Source organism: Oncorhynchus masou, chromosome 17, assembly GCF_036934945.1.
Source record: "Oncorhynchus masou masou isolate Uvic2021 chromosome 17, UVic_Omas_1.1, whole genome shotgun sequence".
Lineage (NCBI taxonomy): Eukaryota > Metazoa > Chordata > Actinopteri > Salmoniformes > Salmonidae > Oncorhynchus > Oncorhynchus masou.
The window spans coordinates 33,755,515-33,778,931 of NC_088228.1; the positions used below are offsets into that span (position 1 = coordinate 33,755,515).

Below are 23,417 nucleotides of genomic sequence, written 5' to 3' on the forward strand. Positions count from 1 at the left end.
AATAATTATATATATAAAAAATATTGGAAATTGGCTGCCTGTGTAAACAGCCCAAGGTGAAAATATCCCTCACTTTTACATATACACCGTGGGGGAAAAAAACATATACGCCCACTAATAACCCTAAATACAATCTTGCTTTTGTTTTATGTTAATAAAATAAAAATAAAATAACAATTTATTTCACACAGTACCAGAAAGAGCCAAGCTAAGTGGCATATTAGTAGTCCATTGCAAACAAAGCACTTGTATAAAATATGTAAATTATTTGGTCCTCATTACAGTATTGTTCACAGGCAAGACGCATCAAAAATACTTGGCTTTAAAATAATATGAGATTGTATATGGCTAAAATCAAAGGCACATCTCTTTACTTGGGCTGTGTTTACACAAGCAGTACAGTTTTGGGATTAATGAGGAGAAAAATCTGAATTAGTCTGCCGGTGTAAACGCAGCCTTTGTGGTTCATGATGTATTGGTACAATAGACTGCACTGTGTCTTGTGTTATTCCATTATGTTTCCTCATTAGAAAACCACAACCGCATTCAACATCCACGCACGCACGCACGCACACGCACACGCACACACACACACTAACGGACATAAGAACATGTACAGAAAGTGCATGGTTCTTGTTTGTGTTGCCATAATACAGCTCCACTGATTACTCCTGTATTTTAGAGGTATTTCTAGTTCTCAAGTTGACCGCAAATTGTTTGGAATGACAATTCAATATGGAACAAGAACAGACTGGGACCCAGACTCGTCCTCCTCATCTATGAAGGGGATGTTCAGGTCTGGGAGTTTCCTGTGCCTTGCCTTGGTGTTGGGCTGGGGGTTCTGTCCATCTGGTTGGTCTCTGGGGCCTGTAGCTGTAGTTCTTTGGGCCAGGTCAGCAGTCAACTCCTGCCTCTGGCTACTCCACAACAGGTTCACTCTGCCTGGTGGAGACACCCGTCTGGATTAGTCTAATAGTAGACAGCTCTGGATTAGTCAAATAGTAGCTGATCCCAGATCAGTTTGTGCTGGGCATGACAATTATAGTCAGAGGAGTTAATATAATATTATACATGTAGGCAGTCCCGGGAATAGAAAACCCACTATCTTGGGGTTGCAAGCACCATGCTCTACCAACTGAGCTACAGAAGACTAGTTGGCTAAAGCGCATACAGATCTAGGACCAGATTAGTGTTATGATATGGGGGTCATTTAATGTTAGCACACAGTTAGGCAACACACTACCATGACACACATCCACACTCCATTCCCAGGTGGCAGCACCAACAGAATAGGGGCTGGAAGCCTTGATAAGTTCACATGTGCGAGCAATCAGTGGATTGGCTACCTGTGACCAGAGGCCTCTTGGCCTTTTTAGTTTAGGCTTACCTCTTCATAGTTTTGTTTTTGTATATCTTCTTTTTTTGGTCACCCTTTTGAACAACAAACAATAATTTGCTTGGACTGGCCGATCTAAAGCTAATGACGGAGCTGATGCCGGTAAGTTTGCTGTCACCTAGACACATGCACATACAACACAGTCTTCATATGCTGATTTGTCATCGTCCTCTGACGATTTTTGAACTTCAACTCCTATTGAATAGTGAAATCCTAAGTATAAATATGTTTTGTGCAAGTGTTTTTTTTTTTTTTTTACAATTGCAAACTTCAAAGTGTAGGGAATTCAAGGAGTTGGTCTGGTGATGTCATTGGCCTGACCACTTGGTTACAGACCAGTTAATTAGGCCTAAGATTGGCGTCGTCTTCTTGAAGAAGATGGCGCCGAAGAACATGGCTGACGTTTTACATTCTCCCAACCAATTGTGCTATTTTGTTTGCATTTGTGTAACTTATTTTTTTACTTATTTGTGTACCTAATGTTGCTGGTACTGTCTCTTATGACCAAAAATAACTTCTGGACATCAGAACAGTGATTACTCACCGCGGACTGGAAGAAACTTTTTCCTTTAACGAGTCAGACGAGAAGGATATCATGCTTTCACTGGAACAGACCCAGATCCATGCCTTTTGCGTGAAGAAAAGACGCCGGAGAAGAGGACGCAGATTGGGCATCCTGAGAATCCGGGGGCGAATGAGTAAACTTCCACTGCCTTGCATTATTTTTGCTAACGTGCAATCATTGGAAAATAAAATGTATTACCTACAATTAAGATTATCCTACCACCGGGACATTGAAAACTGTAACATCTTATGTTGTTTTACCGAGATGTGGCTGAATGAAGATACGGACAATATAAGAGCTTGCGGGATTTTACATGCACCGGCAGAACAGAGACACCCCTCGTCTTACCAGAGGTAGCGAGGGTGTGTCTTTTTGTCAATAACAGCTGGTGCGCGATGTCTAATATTATAGAAGTCTCGAGGCATTGCTCGCCTGAGGTATAGTACCTTATGATAAGTTGTAGACCACATTATCTTCCAAAGAGAGTTCTCATCTGTATTATTCGTAGCAGTCTATTTACCACCACAAAACAAAGCTGGCACTAAGACCGCTCTCAACCAACTCTATAAGGCCATAAGCAAAGAAGAAAATGCTCACCCAGAAGTGGCGCTCCTAGTGGTCTAGGGCTCCTATTCCTGCTTACAAGCAAAAACTAAAGCGGGAAGTACCAGTGACTCGCTCAATACTGAAATGGTCACATGACGCGGATGTTACACTACAGGACTGTTTTGCTAGCACAGACTGGAATATGTTCCGGGATTCATTCACTGGCATTGAGGAATACACCACCTCAATCATCGGCTTCATCAATAAGTGCTTTGATGAGGTCGTCCCCACAGTGACCGTACATATCCCAACCAGAAGCGATGGATTATAGGCAACATCCGCATCGAGCTAAAGGCTAGAGTGGCCGCTTTCAAGGAGCGGAAGTCTAATCCGGAAGCTTAGAGGAAATCCCGCTATGCCCTCCAACGAGCCATCAAACAAGCAAAGTGTCAATACAGGATTAAGATTGAATCAAACTACACCAGCTCTGACGCTCGTCAGATGTGGCAGGGCTGGAGAACTATTATGGACTACAAAGGGATACCCAGACACGAGCTGCCCAGTGACGCGAGCCTACCAGACGAGCGAAATGCCTATTATGCTCGCTTTGAGGCAAGCCACACTGAAGCATGCACGAGAGCACCAGCTGCCTAAATGATTACCACCCCGTGGCACTCAAATCGGTAGCCATTAAGTGCTTTGAAAGGCTGGCCATGGCTCACATCAACAGCATCCTCCCGGACACCACTCCAATTCGCATACCGCCCCAACAGATCCACAAATGACACAATCTCAATCGCACACAACACTGCCCTTTCTCACCTGGACAAAAGGAACATCTATGTGAGAATGCTGTTCATTGACTACAGCTCAGCGTTCAACACCATAGTGCCCACAATGCTCATCACAAAGCTAAAGACCCTGGGACTAAACACCTCCCTCTGCAACTGGATCCTGGACTTCCAGACAGGCCACCCTGAGGTGGTAAGAGTAGGCAACAACACGTCTGCCATGCTGATCCTTAAGACCGGGGCCCCTCAGGGGTGTGTACTTAGTGCCCTCCTGTATTCCCTGTTCACCCACAACTGTGTGGCCAAACATGACTCCAACACCATCATTAAGTTTGCTGACGACACAACAGTGGTAGGCCTGATCACTGACAACGATGAGATGGCCTATAGGGAGGAGGTCAGAAAACTGGCAGTGTGGTGCCAGGACAACAACCTCTCCCTCAATGTGAGCACGACGAAGGAGCTGATCGTGGACTACAGGAAAAGGAGGGCCGACCAGGACCCCATTAACATCAACGGGGCTGGAGTGGAGCGGGTTGAGAGTTTAAGTTCCTTGGTGTCCACATCACCAACGAACTATCATGGTCCAAACACACCAAGACAGTCGTGAAGAGGGCACGACAAAACCTTTGTCCCCCCTCAGGAGACTGAAAAGATTTGGCATGGTCCCCGGTTCCTCAAAAGGTACTACAGGTACACCATCAAGAACATCCTGACCGGTTGCATCACCACCTGGTATGGCAACTACTCGGTATCTGAGCGTAAGGCGGTACAGAGGGTAGTGGGAACAGCCCAGTACATCACTGGGGCCAAGCTTCCTGCCATCCAGGACCTATATAATAGGCAGTGTCAGAGGAAAGCCCATAAAATTGTCAGAGACTCCAGTCACCCAAGTTACAGACGGTTTTCTCTGCTACCGCACGGCAAGCGGTACCGGAGCGCCAAGTCTAGGACCAAAAGGCTCCTCAACAGCTTCTATCCCCAAGCCATAAGACTGCTGAACAATTGTGGCGGAAGAATCAGAATAAGTTGTGTAACATAGATAATTAAGATGTCTTATCTGCATAATATGCTTATGTGATATACTTGTTATTAGAATGTATCTCTTCGTACTCTGGTGTTGGCAGTTGCACTTCTTCCCTCAGCTGGGGCTCAGTCACCAGGGGCCCAGAGAGGGGAGAGGTCAGGCTGGTCTTTCACATATCCCTGGTGCTGTGCAGAATATCAGAAAGGGAAGAGGACAGGGGGGACATTGTCTTCATATGTGAATGTGTCTTTTCCTATTCTTAAACCATGTGAAGGGATGGAGTGATTAATGGGGAACCAATTACTTGTCTCCACAATGTCTGTGAGCCAGTCACTCCCTCCGTTGGCATTGGGGGATGTGTGTGTGGTAGTGTCTGGAACCATTGTACGTCATCTCTGATGTTGCACTTATCCTGGGATAGTGTATGACCTAGAGGCTCACTCCCCTCAGTGAGCTTGTCCAGGAGTGTGGTCAAGATGGGGTTTTACTTGAGATGGGAGTATCTGTAGTTGACAATTAATTTATGCCATTGGTCGAGTTGGTGTTTATGTTTTATGAGTACCTGGAACGAGATCGGAACCTAGTCTTAGGGGCCAAACTGAACGAATGCTATCTGGCTACGGGATACTCCTTTCTCATTTAAAAAGTCTCACCTTGTGACCCGTTCCAAACATCTGTGGTTTGTTATGTAGACTAGGGGATGGATCTTTGCTATAAAAGATCTCAGTAGCCTTTGTGTTGGCGCTCTCAACGGATCATCAGAGATGATGATTCGTCGACCAGCCATCGCTATTGCAAAGCTCTCACTATTAAAGATTTAGTTTAAGTATAACTCTGACTTGTGTGATAAGTTTGTCTCTCATTTGATAGTAAAGAAATTAACCACTAAACAATTCATAAAATCGCCACCGGACAAGTTACATTGACCCCCCCCCCTTTTGTACACTGCTGCTACTCGCTGGTTGTTTGTTACCTATGCATAGTCACTTCGCCCCCACCTACACATACAGATTACCTCAACTAGCCTGTACTGAGAGCCTTATTGAAGCTAGTAGTTGAGTACAATTTGCTAGAGACCAAGTGGCAATAACGTTTTTGCAGATAGATTTGGACCCATGCAAAGCGTTAAGATGGTCTGCGGTAACAATATGACTGTCCATTTTATAAATTAATTAGAGAAGTGTTTTGCAAGTGCAGTTCCAATGGGATTTCACTAAAACAATTTAAGCAATGATTCATTTGCAATTGCACACTGACTCGGTACCGGTGCCCCCTGTATATAGCCGTGTTATTCTTATTGTGTTACTTTTTATTATTACTTCTTATTTTAGTCTACTTGGTAAATATTTTCTTCTTGAACGGCAATGTTGGTTAAGGTCTTGTAAGTAAGCATTTCATGGTAAAGTTGTTGTTTCGGCGCATGTGACAAATAAAGTTTGATTTGATTAAGACCCTTAGACTTAGCAGGTGGAACAATATTAGCAAGCTAGTTTATCGGTTTCGTAACACTTGTACAACAGGGATTGGCTGAAAAAACAACAACAACAAGAAACAGGGACTGGCTGATAGTCGGCCTGCTTGTGATACTAATACAAAAGGTCAGTCAGAAATGCAATAGAAAGACCATTGTAAACGGCAAATCCTTTTCCTGGTTACACAAAACCGGCGCTAAAAAGCATGCAGACCCACTTTACAACTAGCTACTGTAGAAGGTGGCATCTTAAAAGGGAATCCACCACTTGTTTCTTAAAAAATCTCTCCCCTAATATAGCCAGGAGTTCGCTAGCAGGAGTTGGGTAAAACACGGATATGTCAACCATGCTACTTCCAATGCACCAGAGGTAGAAAACAATACTTTTTTTACAGCCTGGTTTAAGAACGCAAGTGCAATCAAAACACAATTATTTTCACAAGTAATTTCTAAGTAACTTCCTGGGCTGTAAAATAAAGTGTAGGCAGTAAAATAATGTGTTACTGAAAACAAAGAGTTGAAGTGAATGAAGGCAGAGGATGGTGAAGGCCTACCGTACCTCTCTATTGACCTTCTGACTCTAGGCTTCTCACTCTATCCTCCAGCAGGCTCTCTGAGCTGATAGACAACGACAATCTGGACTCTGAGTCGTCAAAGTTCTCCTGCTCCAACTCTGGCAACCTGCACGCCAGCTCCTCCCTACACACACACACACACACACACACACACACACACACACACACACACACACACACACACACACACACACACACACACACACACACACACACACACACACACACACACACACACACACACACACACACACACACACACACACACACACACACACACACACATATAGTGCTGAGGCAAATGCCAAGAACTCCTATTGTACCACTAAGACAGTGTCTCTTAATATATTCCTGGGACTGCACCTTTTTGTTCTAGTCCAGCACTATAACACATCTGAGTCAACTAACAAGGGCTCAGTGATTGTTTGAATCAAGTGGGTTAGTGCTGGGTTTAACAAAATTGTGCACCCCTCTGAAGGTCCAGGAATGTATTGAGAAATGCTGAGCTGTATGGTATATGGTACATACATCGCTTACCCCTTCAAAGTAGGAGGATACATTATTGGTCAGAGTAATTAGATTAGATTGTGATGTCATGATCTGAGCAAAAAACTCCCTCCCACGTGAACAGGCTGAAATTCCAGGCATTTTTTGAAACAGCTGTTACACAAAAAGGGCATTATCATAATTTCACTTGCAGATTGCTATTTCGACCTCGCTGAAATATCTTTAAAAAAATTGAAAATCACATTTTTAACCACTGCCCCTTTAACACTGACAGCTTCTACTGAGATAGCGTTCCTCTTTAACACATCTGATTCATTGTTGATTAGTTCAGTCAGATGCGTTCGTGCTGGGCTAGAAGATTTGGTACCCCATAACAGAGAACTAGGAGTCAGTCTCTTCACTCACTTCTCCTCTTTGATGGATTTGATCCTCTCGATGAGGGTCCTCTCTGACTCCATGTCTATATCCGATCGGTTAAGATCGTCCATTTGAGGTACGTCCAGCTCTGATGAAGATTTCTCTAAGATCTGCAGATATATAGTATGATTCAATATACCAGACAAGACAACTTTTTTTGGGAACGTGAGAACCATATTCCCAAAGTGAAATTCCTAGTGGGAATTGGTATTTGGATCACCAGGTTTACATATTCTCAGATGTATTACACACAAGAGTATACCAAACATTAGGACGACCTGCCTAATATTGAGTTGCACCCACCCCCCTTTTGCCATCAGAACAGCCTCAATTCTTCGGGGAATGGACTCTACAAGATGTCGAAAGTGTTCCACTGGGATGCTGTCCCATGTAGACTCCAATGCTTCCACAGAAGTTGGCTGGATGTCCTTTGGGCAGTGGACCATTCTTGATTCACACATGAAACTGTTGAGCATGAAAAATCCAGCAGCGCTCTAGTTGTTGACACAAACCGGTGTGCCTGGCTCCTGTTCAAAGGCACTTAAATATTTTGTATTGCCCATTAACCGTCAATGGCACACATACACAATCCATGTCTCAATTGTATCAAGGCTTAAAAATCCTTTAACTTGTCAACTCCCCTTCAGCAACACCGATTTTGAAGTAGATTTAACAAGTGACATCAATAATGGATCATAGCTTTCACTTGGATTCAGCTGGTCAGTCTGTCATGGAAAGAGCAGGTGTCCTTAATGTTTTGTATACTCAGTGTATATCAAGATTATAAAGTATGTTGTAAACATGTCATTGATCTAGGGTTGCAAAATTCAAGCTTTCCCCAAGCTTGTTTGTTTTTCCTGGACGATTTCTCAAAAACCTGAAAACATTTCCAAAATTTTGCAACCCAATGTGATGTCAAAGCAATGTTATGGTGGAACCAAAGTGTTCTTCCAGTGTCCTGTCTACAGTGTGAAATGGTAGCGACAGTCATTCGTTATTTTATTAGTAGGATCCCTATTAGCTGTTGCTAATGCAGTAGCTACTTTTACTGCGGTCCCAAACAAAACATAATACAGAACATTAATAGACCGGAACAGCTCAAGGATAGAACTACATACATTGTAAATACAAATAACAGAAATAAAAAAAGGTCCTGTACTATTGTAATATACTTACAGTGTTCTGTCTCTTGAGCATCAGTTTGTTGACGGCCAGGGCCTCAGCGAACTCCAGCTCTGTGATCTCCTGCATCTTCTCATTGTACCGTCTAAACTGTTCTAAGATCAGGATCTCCACACACCTGGTGGGAGAGAAAGGAGAGGGTTTCTTACAGCAAAATACACACAAAATGTGACTACATCTTAACTTGAGAGATATGCGTATGCAACTACAACTTAAGTGCAAACATCACATCAGTGCATTGGCTGTACATGAAAGTGAGTTTACAGGCGTTTCTCACATTAGAATGCCACTAACAATAAAATGTGTTTCAAGAAAACGCCCTAAAATAACTACATCAGCCCTCTTTGTTTACATTATTACTACTGTAGTAATGTAGTGTAGTCTCACGTGGTTATCTTGGAGATGTCCTTCATGCTAAGGAAAGGGTCTGTGGTGTCAGGGGATCGCAGGATGCAGGGGGCAAACACTATGGCCAGGGAGTTAGCAGACATCCGGTTGTGCTCTTCCTCCTTTGCCACTCTAGAGGAAGGAAATATCCATCAGTCTGACACAACATCGCAATACATACTGTAACATGGTTAACCTGTCATGTGGCATAATCAGCGACCAAAGTTGTTCCTGGTCAAGTGTGAGTAGGACACACTCCGGGACCTAAGTAAAAACTCAAGGCCCAAAGCATAGCATATGAAAGGCTTTGTATGGAAGATGGTGGATTGCTACTATCAGTCAAGATGAATGGTGATGTACTGTACAGGTTATTGAGTGATGTGAAAACGAGTGATAAGTAGAAAGACCATTATACCCATATACTGTAGATAATACTGATCAATCGGTCTGCTGCTACCTACCTGACCAGGTGAAAGACCAGCCTCTCCAGCGTGTTGAAGTTAGAAGGGGGGAGGTCGTCCAGTTTCTGGTAGACCGCACGCAGCTGTTCAGATTGCTCTGGCAACTCTGCAGATGAAATGAACAGTGTCAAATACTTTGACATACTGTACTACTAAAGTACTTCAGGTGGCTAATTTAGCTTGATTGGCGTGCAGGGTGGACAAAGGACTATTCCATTGAATCCAGTGTATGGGGCTAAATCTAGTGCACCACAAGTATTTGAAACTGATTTCTCTGGCATTTCTTAATGAAAAAATACTTAATGAACTTCACACAACTATGACAACTCAATTTCTTCTTTTGCTACATTGTGCCCTACTGAACACAGCCCACCAGACAAACTCACCCACAGCGTGCAGGAAGTCGTTGTAGAGGCTAAAGGTAAGGAGGGGCTCAGGCAGCTCTCTGAGCCAGCGTTTCACCAGACCTGTCACCGTGTGGATGGAGTATTTCTCAAGAGTTGCCCTCTCCGGGTCTGACAACAAATACAATTGTCTTTTGTTTTTTTTGTGGTAAGAATTGTCCAAATAAATTGATGAATGTAAAAATGAAAAACAGAAACATGACTATGTTAAATGCTGTAACTACCAGTATACTACAATAGTGTGTGAATGTAGTGCTTTTATTGATTGACCAACAATTAGTACAGTTTAATACAGTAAAAAGGTTTTGTTGATTGTACTAAACCAAAAAGGACATTCAGGGTTAAGCTAGCGGTCTTACTGGTCTCCAGTAGCTGGTGCAGTTCCCTGGCGTGGCAGGCAGAGCCAGACTTGCGGTAGATGCCCTCTGTGTACAGGCCATTCATCTCCACATGCTCCAGCATCATCTGTACCACCATAGGGATTGGGTAGGTCTTACTGGTCAGAACACACACCTGTACCCCAAAGTGCAGATGGCCAGGTACCCCATCATCCTAACACACAGACATAGGAAGCACACTGGATCAAACAATAGTCCTGACAAACTAATTGACAAACTGTAAAAACACTTGACCCATGTAGTGCTGCTTACCAGCCTGGCGCATCGTGTTGAGCAAGCGTTGATGATTTTGGAGAGGCATTTCTTGTGACATATCAATTTGCAAGCTAAAGGACCGAACAAGGCAGACAAGAACAGAATGGTAAGAAATGTGGAGTCTGTTCTAATGTTTCAATTGGGGGTGCTGGCAGCGAAGCTCCAACAAACCTATTGTTTTTGATGGAATTCAATTTCTTCCTCCACCTTTGTCACAATATCTCAATGCCCAATTGATAAAAAAAAAAATTATACTTTGGCAATACACGTGCAAGTGACACTTTCTTACGGCATAATTCCATATTCATGTCCCTGGTCTTTTCAATGGGCTTGACAATTATATCATATCATTGGAATAATTGATTTCTGCCGGCTGCAGAAATGTTTGCTCATTGAATACAATTCAAAGCCTATAGAACCAACAAGCCAACAACTGCTATTCAGACATCAAAAACAGCACAAATTCCCCCATAGGTGGCACTCTAATAAGCATTCAAAGTCCAAGGCTCAGCCCCGCTGCCCAGTTTAACGTACAACAACGAAACTATAGGAGAGGAGGAAGATTATTTAAGATACTTTTTCAGAAGATGGGCAAGGACTCTGTTGTCCTGGCATCCTCATGCTGTTGCCTAGGTAAGCACCATGGTCTTGTAGTGGATGCGAGCTTTGACTAGAAGCCAGTGGAAATTGTGGAGGACCGGAGTGACATGAGAGGACTTGGGAAGGTTGAAAACCAGGCGGGCTGCAGCATTTTGGATAAGTTGCAGGGGTTTGATGGCACATGCGGGTAGCCCAGCCAACAGCAAGTTGCAGTAGATGGGAGAGGACAAGTCCCTTGACTAGGAACTGCGCTGCTTCCTGTGTGAGTTAGGGTCTTACTCTACCAATGTTGTAGAACATATGAACCTGCAGGAGCGAGTCACTGCTTTTGATGTTTGCAGAGAACGAAAGGGTGTTGTCCAGGGTCACACCAAGGTTCTTTGTACTTTGGGAGGGCGACACTTTGAAGTTGTCAACTGTGATGGAGAGGTCTTTGAGTGGGCAGAGCTTCCCCGGAAGGAAGAGCAGTTCCGTCCTGTCGAGTTTGAGGTGGTGTGCCGACATCTAAGTTGAGAGGCAAGTGGAGTGTCCATGGGCAATGTTACCTGTAATCTTTTTTCAGCACTTAGCAAATTTCAGGTCTGTTGAAAGCAGACTTCAACATTGTGAAAAGTGTGTAGGCTGGATTTACTGTGAACAACTAGAGTCGCTCACTCCATATATCAACTCCCAGAAATGTATTGGCTAAATCACCAGAGTAGACTCGCATCAAAAACAATGGAGAAAAATGCATCCCATAACATTTGAATATGGAAATAGCTGTTTTATCATTCAACTTACAGTAGTAGCAAATGTGTAGTGGTCAATGTAGGCCTACATTCCATGAGACATTTGAGAAAAAAAACATGCAGGGCTTGACATTAACCTGTTAATCCACTTGTCCTTCAGACAAGGTGACAATGTTGTTTGATACAAGAAACCACCATACAAAATTCAATTCATTATTATTCCCATACCATTACATAGAATCAGACAAATTATGCTACCCTCTGCCTATTGGCTACTTAGTTTATTCAAGACAGACTCAAAATACAACACTGCCCCTTTAAGACATAAAAAAGCTCTTTATCTGACTCTCTTTTCAAAGATGGCTAGAAATGTACACATTTTGTGCTCTTGTAGGAAGCAACCACTCCCTCATTGTTGATTATAAATGAGCTATAACTGGTCTAACTCACTAACTAGCAAATAAGATGAATAAATGTGCACAGGAGAACCTCCAGCTCTTGCTTTGATCTAAAAACAAGCACATCTATTTGCGACTGCTCATGCTGTAAACACAGTCCAGTTCAAAGTGAATGGCACAGGGCCATGTATGGCAATTTGCATTTAGCCATTGCCATATATGTATAGGCCTACTGCAGCTGTGATTGGTTTTGGCGCACCAGTCTATGTAGATTACGGGCCTGAGTCCTGCCTATCAATGTAATAGAATCCTACTCCAATGCGCTCTGCCTACAAGAAAAACTCTTGCACAGTTAGTTTTTTTTCGGGATGTTACATTAAAAGTGGCTAATATTGCGTTGATTCAAGCACAATTCCCACAGTTGTAAGAAACATTGATAGTTTTAACTTAAAGGGGAAATCTCCAGAAAGTTGACTGAAGTACAATCTCGTGCTTCTCTGTGCGGGACGATATTTATTCTGCGTGGCAGTCCATAGGTACTGAAAACAGTAATGGAAGGCTATGAACTCCAATTCCGATGCCGGCCACCGCTATATTTCTGCCACCTCTAATGTCTCAGGGTCTTCTAGTGTTGACGCCCTGGTTGGCCAAATGTTTCCGAATGAGTTGAGATGGAGTGTTGACCTCCATCCATCCTAACCCCTTGGTCTGGTCAAGAGTTCTGTCTGACAGACAGGTTAACTGGCCATTACAGTTGTCCACATACACCCCTTCCACTGTTCGGGGGACACGTTGGAATCTGGACCCGCATCGCCTCCAGCTTTGGGCTTGGCCTCAGAGGCATTAGGGGACCATTCTAGGCCTTCAGGACAATGTGGTGAACACTTTGCAGAGCGCCAGGGCTTCTTCCACCAACGCGTCATATCAAAGCCGGTAGGGCATATCTGCAAACGTATTTACAGTTTTCAGTCACTGCTTGATGTGGGCCGAGTGGCATCCACATTGAGTGTATCTAGCTGCTATTTCGGCAGGAGGGACCCATGGGTCTTTGGATGGTGTATCAACACACCATTCACTACAAAGATACAGGTATCCTTCCTAACTCTGTTGCCAGAGAGGAAGGAAACCGTTCAGGGATTTCACCATGAGGCCAATGGTGACTTTAAAACAGAGTTTAATGGCTGTGATAGGAGAACTCAGGATGGATCAACAACATTGTAGTTACTCCACAATACTAACCTAATTGACAGAGTGACAAGAAGGAAACTTGTATATCATAAAAATATTCCAAAACATGAATCCTGTTTGCAACAAGGCACTAAAGTAATACTGCAACTTTTTGTGTTATGTCTGGGGAAAATCCAATACAACACATTACTGAGTACCACTCTCCATATGTTCAAGCATAGTGGTGGCTGCATCATGTTATGGGTATACTTGTAATCGTAAAGGACAGGGGATGGGTTTTTTTATGAAAGAAAAATGGAATGGAGCTATGCACAGACAAAATCCTAGAGGAAAACATGTTTCAGTCTGCTTTTCAAAAGACACTGGGAGATGAATTCACTTTTCAGCCGGACAACAACCTAAAACACAAGGCCAAATTTACACTGGAGTGGCTGAGTTAGTTTAGACTTAAATCTGCTTGAAAATCTGCAGCAAGACCTGGAAATGGTTGTCTAGCAATAATCAACAACCAATTTGACAGAGCTTGAATAATTTTGAAAATAATAATGGGCATGTGTTGCAGAACCCAGGAGTGGAAACGCTTAGACATACCCAGAAAGACTCTCAGCTGTAATCGCTGCTAAAGGTGCTTCTACAAAGTATTGACTCAGGGGTGTGAGTACTTCGGTAAATTACATATTTTTGTATTTCATTTGCAAAAATGTCTAAAGTTGTCATTATGGGGTATTGTGTAAGCAGTGCATAACTGACTGCTGGAAGTCAGGCGCAGGAGAGCAGAAATGGGTAACAACTGGAGAACTTTAATAATGCAAAAACAAGATGTACCCAGAACAACAAAATACTGTTAAAATAACCTGTCGCAAAACCAGTCAGAAGTGCACATGCACTTACAACAAACAATCTCACACAAAGACATGGGGGGAACAGATGGTTAAATACACGACAAGTAATGAGGGAATGTAAACCAGGTGTGTGGGAAAACAAGACAAAACAAATGAAAAATGAAAGGTGGATAGGCGATGGCTAGAAGGGCGATGGCTAGAAGACTGGTGACGTCGACCGCCACCAGAACAAGGAGAGGAACCGACTTCAGCGGAAGTCGTGACATAGAGTGTAGATGGGTGAAATTTGTATTTATTTGATCAGTCTAAAATAATTTGGAATACAGTCATGGGCTATAAATACTTTCTAAAGGCACTGTATGTGTAGGATATGCTGTGTTGCCTAATTTGCATATGCAGCTGTAGAATCGCCATTCTAGCACACACATCTTTCTGTCAACGTGCTTTTATTTGGTTTCTATGCAAAGTATATGATTAAATGTTTCCTTAAGCCTGCAGTTAGTTACTTGAAATAAGACAATCATGCCAAAACAATTTTAATTCAAAGACAAGAGATAGCTAATGTAACACTAGCTTCCTTAGCAGACAAATTGACATTAACAGCTCAAGTTTTCAAGTGAGGCTGTTTTACATCGCAGAAAAGAAGCAGGCCATTGGATGCCTTCATCACGAGGGGTATGTACGGGAGTTCTGATTGGTTTCAAGTTTGGCAGTTTGGCAAATTTGCCTGAGCTGACAGTGTTGAAATATACTTTTTATGAGAAAATGTTCAAGAATTGAAGGCGCTAACAAATGTTAGTCATCATAAGAATGTATTACTGTCATATACAAAAAATCTGCTCCTCCCTTAATGGGGATCGTTCAGCTTCACGTTTTTGGGCTTATGGCACACCACCTAATTTTCCTAAAGGACCCATAAGTTCCGCCATATTGGATTTTTCATATCTTCGAATCTTCTCATGACCGAACATTTGATTGACTTGAAATGCAGAATGTGTAGAAATCTTGCCTGTGTCTACTAATTATGAAAATATCTAAGCAATATGTCAAAGGATGAAAGTTAATGGCAATTAGGTGGCGCTGTAATAAGCATTCTAAGGCTCAGCTTCACCACCCCGGTTGACATACAACCATGAAACTTGGTAAATAAGTGCTTCTCATAGTAAGGAAGAGTTGCCTCAAGACCCATGAATTCCGGCATAGTGGATTTCCTGCCATCTTTAAATTTTTCATAAAATCTTCTTCTCATCAACCATAAAATCCGATTGACCTGAAACTCAGAATGTATGTTCATCATGCCAGTCTTTACTAAGTTGGAAAAAGCTAAGTGGTACAAATTGGCCCATTGGTGATTCTGTAATAAGCATTCAAAGTCTAAGGCCCCACACCCATTCGACATACAACCATGAAACAGTTTATATAAATTTTTCTAATCATAAGGAACACATTTTCCTACGTACTAGAGATAGACATGATTAACATACATTCTGAGTTTGGAGTCCATCAAACGTACAATGTTTTGATGAATCCAAAATGGTGGAAAATTCTATGGTGGATGGACTCAACACAGAATGTATGTTAATCATGTCTATCTCTAGTACGGTTAAGAAAAGCTAAGCAATATGTCAAGATCAGAGAAAATGTAATCTTTGTAAAGAATTATTTGCATACACAATTAAACACTAAACTCACTTTTCGCTCTATCTTAACTTGCACAGTGTTTTCAATTGTTACATGTACACAAGGGATAATGAGGTATAATGCTTCCATGCTTCAAGCCTGCTCATAAGCCAGAACTCTTTCCATTGCTGCTTGCACACTACATGACCAAAAGTATGTGTACACCTACTCGTCGAACATCTCATTCCAAAATCATGGGCATTATAGAGTTGGTCCCCCCCTATGCTGCTCTAACAGCGTTCACTCTTCTGGAATGGCTTTCCACAAGATGTTGGAACATTGCTGCGGGGACTTGCTTCAATTCAACCATGAGCATTAGTGAGGTCAGGCAGTGATGATGGGCGATTAGGCCTGGTTAGCAGTTGGGGTTCCAATTTATCCCAAAGGTGTTCGATGGGGTTGAGGTCAGGGCTCTGTTCAGGCCAGTCAAGTTCTTCCACACCAATACAACACATAATTTCTGTATGGACCTTGCTTTATGGACGGTGGTATTGTCATGCTGAAACAGGAAAGGGCCTACCCTAATGTCTAGGGTTTATCGAGAATGGTGCACAAACAAACATAACTGCGCAGTACAACAGTGGTGTACTGTTGTCACGGATGGGCTATTGCAGCAGACGACCACACCGGATTCCACTCCTATCAGTGGCGGCTCCAGTGGGCACGCAATCACCAAAACTTGACAATTGAGTCGGAAAATATTGCCTGGTCTGACGAATGCTGTTGCGTCATGCTGATGGCAGAGTCAGGATTTGGCGTACGCAGCATGAGTCCATGGACCAATCCTGCCTGGTGTCAATGGTACAGGCTGGTGGCGGTGGTCTTGGCACACGTTAGGTCCCTTGATACCAATTCAGCAACAAACATTTCCGACACTTTGTAATCCGAAGAATTCAGGCTGTTCTGGAGGCAAAGAGGGGTGTCTGACCCAGTACGAGATGGGTGTAAATAATAAACGGGTCATTCTATGTTCTAGTTTTATGTTTTAAGATGGTGAACAACAGAGTGCTATCTGTAGGCTACTCACCGCTGCACATGTAGGCCTTCTCCATGCCCCAGATGAAGGAACCACACAGGTCACAGGACTGCATGATGTTCACCTGGTACGTACTGAACATGTGATCTAGAGGGCTGTTGGGCTTGAAACAGTATAACACACATCAGATAGGGAGAATGACAGGCAACCTGAGACCTTACTTATCAATGTTGCGTGCAACAAAGAAACGATAAACCTTGCGTGCGCCAGTTTCCCCACAAAGGTTGGTATTTATCCATTTTGAACTTGACAGGAAAGTGTTCATATCTCCATGCCAATCTCATTTCTTGCATACGAACAACTTCTAATGGTTGATCAACTGTATTGGAAGAAAATATTGTTCATTGGGGGAAATGTTGGTGTTTGATGCACAGGAATTATAATAATGGTAGGCTGATAAAAACATTACAACGTAGCCCTCGCATAGCAGCATGTCGCCTAATATATTTATTTTACTTTTATTATATGCAGTGTGTTCGGACAATATTCAGACACCTTGACTTTTTCCACATTTTGTTACATTACAGCCTTATTTTAAAATTGATTCAATATTATTTTTTACTCAGTCTGCACACAATAACCCATAATGACAAATCGAAAACAGGTTTTAGAAATTTGAGCACATTTATAAAATAAAAGATACCATATTTACATAACTATTCAGACCCTTTGCTATGAGACTTGAAATTGATTCCTGTTTCCATTGGTCATCCTTGAGATGTTCCTACAACTTGATTCAAATCCACCTGTGATAAATTAAATTCATTGGACATGATTTGGAAAAGCACACACCTGTCTATAGAAGGTCCGATAGTTGACATTGTATGTCAGAGCAAAAACTAAGCCATGGAAGTCGAAGGAATTGTCCGTAGAGCTCCGAGATAGGATTGTGTCGAGGCACAGATCTGGGGAAGGGTAACAACACATTTCTGGAGCATTGAAGGTCTCCAAGAACACAATGGCCTCCATCATTCTTAAATGGATGAAGTTTGGAACCACCAAGACTCTTCCTAGAGCTGGCCAACCATCCAGTCACCCTGACAGAGTTCCAGAGTTCCTCTGCAGAGGTGGGAGAACCTTCCAGAAGGACAACCATCTCTGCATCACTCAACCAATCAGGCCTTTATGGTAGTATCAGACGGAAACCACTCACTCCTCAGTAAAAGGCACACGACAGCCCGCTTGGAGTTGCCAAAAGGCACATGAAGGACTCTCTGACCTTGAGAAACAAGATTTTCTGATCTGATAAAACCAAGTTGAACTCTATGGCTTGAATGCCAAGCATCACATCTGGAGGAAACCTGGCCCCATCCCTGTTTTTTAGCGGCAGGACTGGGAGACTAGTCAGAATCGAGGGAAAGATGAATGAGGCAAAATACAGAGATCCTTAATGAAAACCTGCTACAGAGCGCTCAGGACCTCAGAATGGGGTGAAGGTTCACCTTCCAACAGGACAATGACCCTAAGCACACAGCCAAGACAACTCAGTAATGGCTTCGGGACAAGACTCAATGTCCAGCCAGAGCCCAGACTTGAACCTGATCGAACATCTCTGGAGAGACCTAAAAAAAGCTGTGCAGAGACGCTCCCCATCCAACCTGACAGAGCTTGAAAGGATCTGCAGAGAAGAATGGGAGAAACTCCCCAAATACAGGTGTGCCAAGCTTGTAGCGTCATACCCAAGAAGACTTGAGGCTGCAATTGCTGCCAAAGGTGCTTCAACAAAGTACAGAGTAAAGGGTCTGAATACTTATGTAAATGAGATATTCCATTTTTTTTTTAAAGCTAAACTTTCTAAACCTGTTTTTGCTTCGTCATTATGGGGTATTGTGTGTAGATTGAGGGGGGGGACAATTTAATACAAGGCTGTAAAGTAATAAAATGTGGAAAAGACCAAGGGGTCTGAACACTTTCCCAAATGCACTGTAGGCCTAAATCATACTCATATTGCAGGGCATGTCTCTCCTTTTCTGACATGATTGGTTTATTCCCGCTACACCACAAATATTAGGCTAACATTTATCCATCGCTCATTCAATAGCCAACCAATGCTTTAAAGTAAATAGACTGTTAGCAGTATGGGTAGGCTACAGTATTGCTGTGAGATAGGAGTGTGACATAATAGCCTATTTAATCTCAGAGCCTATACTAAGGCAGGAAATAGAAACACAATCATGTGTTGATAAACAAAATATTGAACAATTCGTATTTTTCATGGAAGTGTGGGCTGTAGGCAGCATTTACTTTTAAATTGTTCAATAGACAATCAATCTTACAGAATGCACAGCCAGTGTTTGGCACTGCAAAAGATGAAAAACATTCTGGCCACACCTCTACAGAAAAGTGATCAAATTTGCCATTGCTCTTTCTTTTAAACTATCATGTCCCAGTTCCAACATCTCTAAATCATACAGAAAATGATTTTGTTACCATTAAAGGTGAATGGAGGGAGTTTCAGGCGGGTTGTAAACGCTTGTTCAAGAGCGTAGAAATCAGTGTTGAAAAAACTACTCAATTGTCATAATTGAGTAAAAGTAAAAGATACCTTAATAGAAAATGACTCAAGTAAAAGTCACCCAGTAAAATACTACTTGAGTAAAAGTCTAAAAGTATTTGGTTTTACATTTACTTATGATACTTAAGTATATTTGAGCAATTAAATATACTGAAGTATCAAAAGTAAAAGGATAAATCATTTCAAATTCCTTATAGTAAGCAAAACAGATGGCACACTTTTCTTTTTTCAATTTATGGATATCTAGGGGCACACTCCAACACTCAGACGCCATTTACAAAAAAAGCATTTGTGTTTAGTGAGTCCGCAAGATCAGAGGCAGTCGATATGACCAGGGATGTTCTCTTGATAAGTGTGTGAATTGGACCATTTTCCTGTCCTGCTAACCATTCTAAATGTAATAAGTACTTTTTGATGTCAGGGAAAATGTATGGAGTAAAAGGTATATCATTTTCTTAAGGAATGTAGTGGAGTAAGTTGTCAAAAATATAAAAAGTAAAGTACATATACTCATAACTACGTAAGTAGCACTTTAAAGTATCTTTACTCCACTGCTAGAAATATAGTATGGCTCTGATTTATCAATGAAAATGTGTATATGTTAAGTGCGACAGTTTGAAAAATCCCAATCATTTGTTGTGCATGCAAATCCTAGAATCTCCACATACGCCAGAATTGAGTGAGAAATCCATGCACTGTTAACAAATGTGGACCCCGGACCATTAATCTGTGTTTACTTTAGACAGTGCTATTCAGAGGTTATTATCATACAATTTAACTTACACATTTGCTCTTTTTCCCTCTCATCTTTGTCTTTTTCATGGTCTGCAACACATTGAAAAGTAGACATGAAACAACTGCACCTCTTAAAATTACATACACAGCTCTTAAACTTTCAAAAGTGTATTCTGCTCACAAACAATGTAAAAAAAACTGTTGCGAGTGTGTGTCTGTGTGAGGGCATGTGTATGTCTTTTTTGGTGTTTAATGTGCGTTTGTCTGACTCTATTCAGAACTACCTTGACCGGCCCAGCTTCCGCTCGTTTGATCTCTCCCCGTATGAAGCCATCCAGGACGGACTGGAACAGGTTGACCACTGACTGGACCTCAGTCTGCTGCTTGGCTTCGGCAAGACTGGACACCCGGTTCTGGTAGCCCTTCATCAAGCCCTTGTAGCTGATGTAGGGCTTCTGTTTGGAGAGTACACATGGGAGAGGAGGACAGGGTTCATGAGGAGTGTGGGGGTGATTTGATGTACAGTATAGCACAACCCAAATCTTTACATCCGTCCCAGGCAGTGAACGCCAATCTATTTTAAAACCGTTTCAAGACACCCTTTTGAACTTGGTTAATTACCCCCATGCATAGTTCCTTATCAAAATACCTAGAGCTCCATTAAACGGTTTCTGTGTTCAAGGTGCCCAGATCAGTCCAGTGGATAGACTTGGATACTCACCGAGATGGAGTACATGCCCTTGATGGTCTCTCTGAACTGCATGGTGGCTGTGAGGAAGATGCTCTCTGTTGCTGACAGCTTCTTCGCCCTTGTACGCAGCTCATTTACCTGGAGAGATGGTGGGTATGAAATTACATGGATTTTTTTAAACATATTTTTTTGTTGTTATATATATTTAACTAAGTCAGTTAAGAACAAATTCTTATTTATGGATCTCTACATGTATCATTATCTATCATTCAAAATGGCCCTGACTACGCGTTCAGATTCTCTGACCAGAACTGGTAAGTTGGTATGTTATTAAGATGCACTGCAAGAACATGCAAGTAACCAAGCACGTGAAGGAAAATGTCTATAGACGCCTATGGCGCCATGTCTCAGAGTTATTAGTACACATGTGAGTGTGTCAATGAGTGAGAAATAAAGATGGTGAATGAATGACAGGGCGATCTTAGTCAGTCAATAACTGCACATGAAAAACTCTGAAGACTAAAACACATCCTAATAAACCAATAGGCAATACAATACAGATTTTTTAATAAAACAATATGCAGTTGCAATAGGGCTAACTCCTAAGCCTGATGTGAATACCAGGTGAGTGAGAGACAGGTATCCCACCTGGTTACCCAGGAACTCGTCCAGGTTTCGGAGCTCGTTGGTGTTGGTGATCTCCCGTTCCAGAGAAGCATTCCACTTCTCAGAAACTCTCGCGGCTCGGCTGATCCTGATGGAGGGGTTATGAGGCTGCCCGCTGCCCTCGCTCGACAAGGGGTAGGAGTATGGAGAGATGGCTGTAAGTAAGGGAAGGATGTGTGTGTGTGCTTTTAGATAGAGGGGACATGTGGTTGAGATTATACCATTGACCACTAGATGGTAGTAAAGAGACACATTTTTAGTGCCTTTCAAATCGTATCAGTCATAGGGCCCTATTTTAACAAACCTAATGCAATGTTAAATCTAAACGGTAACGCTACAGGTCCAGGGGTGTGTGAGAAATAAAAAACTTTGCTATCACAATTATCGGTGCACTTGCTGGCGTTGGCACGAAAGGGCTGGGTTTCGATGAATAAACAAGGTGTGAGTGTGTCGAGGCTTGGCCCCTCACTGGCCAATCAGAACATGCTCCATGGCAAAATATGTGGTTGTTTCAGATTGTGTGTTTACAATCTTTTATATATTGCCTTGGAATCAACTCCAATTTCAATGTAAGTCTGTTATAGTTTGCTTAACAGGTTAACCCATTTGCAGACCATATTGTTCTAAGTAACTGTCTTCAATAGCATTCACACTGATATAGGGTCTAGGCTTACTGTATATTTCATTATGGCTGAGCATGGACATGCCAAACATTGTCAATAAGCAAGATTAAATTCATTATTATTACCGCATAAAAATATCTAATTCTAATCAAAACAACAACTTGTTTTGAATAGCTTATGTCACACTTACAGGCACCATTATTTCTCTCCATGGGCATATAATATTAAAAACAACACACTATGGAGGGTTTTTACGCACATCCAAAATGGACCTGCATGGCTAAAATAATGTGGGACAGCCTACAATGCAAAGATAAAAAGGTTAATTTCAGCTCACTGTTTAATTCCTCTCAAACGTGATATTTTAATAAAGCTGTGGTGATTAAGATTTACTTCCAAGTGGTCTCAGGAGTTAAACACTTTATCAGCAGTCTTGAGAGTCTCAACCTTAATTGAGAGGAGGGGAGGCTATGCTTGGTTTTTTATAAAATAAACCTGAAAATGGGGAAAAAACATTTTTGTTTCTAAATACAAAATCTACAGGCACCAAAAGCACATTAGTCTACTCTCATTTCATGCGCATATGGGCAGTGTGCGTCACAGCTGGATAGGCTGAGTTTTCGCTGTCAAAATTCATGCCATAGCCAACTTTGTTTACCGCTAGAACCAGCTTTTGGTTGGCCTTAGGGCAGGACTACAGTACCTCCTTTTTCAGATTGTGTATTCTCATTAGTCCGCTTCCCGTACTCAGGTGGCTGAGAGTCTCTATTGGGCCATTTCTTCATAATCTTACTGAAAAAGCCAAGTCTGTGGAACACAAATGCTAACATTTATCCATGACAAATAACATAGTATCATCTCCATTCAATATAAAGGAAAAAACAAATCAATGATGGTTTACAGCCTCCTTACTCCTCCCGCCTTTACCTCTCAGGTGTGGTTGGCTGGGATTGGCTGTAGTCTTTGATAATTGAGCTCTCATTGGTACTCCTGGCTGGGAGGCTGAACCTTCCAACATCTGTGGTAATATCTGAAGATTTCTGAAACTGAGGGAAAACAATTACTGAACATCTAAGACTGTATGACATGAGACAACAACCATGCTGGGGAAAAATCAGATACATCATTATTAACCGGTAACATGTGGGGAATGATTGTGCCTAGAAAGTAAGAAAATATTAAGAACAGATGTTATGCCATTTCCCCAGTGTCAGTAGGTGTAGGACTAGTGCAAAACTCCCAGGCCCAGCCACACCAGTTAATTAGCTAGTTCCAATGATGTGTATAAACCCTAGATGACTGTTGGGAGTGATGTTTTGAAGCCATTTTTGTG

The 23,417-nt window shown here is 42.1% G+C and overlaps 1 protein-coding gene across 9 annotated transcripts in view; it reads right to left on the minus strand.

The window, feature by feature from the left end:
• Positions 1-838: 838 nt before the first annotated feature.
• LOC135558908 (unconventional myosin-IXb-like) overlaps positions 839-23,417 on the minus strand; it is a 76,259-nt gene continuing 53,680 nt past the window's right edge. For 6 of the 9 annotated variants that reach the window (XM_064993125.1, XM_064993127.1, XM_064993121.1 and 3 more), the window contains 16 exons: positions 23,012-23,130; positions 22,788-22,891; positions 21,444-21,616; positions 20,826-20,933; positions 20,389-20,559; positions 20,153-20,194; positions 16,846-16,957; positions 10,380-10,453; positions 10,089-10,281; positions 9,712-9,840; positions 9,326-9,431; positions 8,865-8,996; positions 8,472-8,595; positions 7,284-7,405; positions 6,356-6,495; positions 839-942 (listed from right to left, as the gene is read on the minus strand). In XM_064993125.1, coding sequence (XP_064849197.1) covers positions 6,360-6,495; positions 7,284-7,405; positions 8,472-8,595; positions 8,865-8,996; positions 9,326-9,431; positions 9,712-9,840; positions 10,089-10,281; positions 10,380-10,453; positions 16,846-16,957; positions 20,153-20,194; positions 20,389-20,559; positions 20,826-20,933; positions 21,444-21,616; positions 22,788-22,891; positions 23,012-23,130 — 1,845 coding nt within the window. In that variant the 3' untranslated portion in view covers positions 839-942; positions 6,356-6,359. Of the gene's footprint in view, positions 943-6,355; positions 6,496-7,283; positions 7,406-8,471; positions 8,596-8,864; positions 8,997-9,325; positions 9,432-9,711; positions 9,841-10,088; positions 10,282-10,379; positions 16,742-16,845; positions 17,174-20,152; positions 20,195-20,388; positions 20,560-20,825; positions 20,934-21,443; positions 21,617-22,787; positions 22,892-23,011; positions 23,131-23,417 lie in introns of those variants that run through there. The other 3 variants (XM_064993126.1, XM_064993128.1, XM_064993129.1) reach the window with 3 other exon arrangements.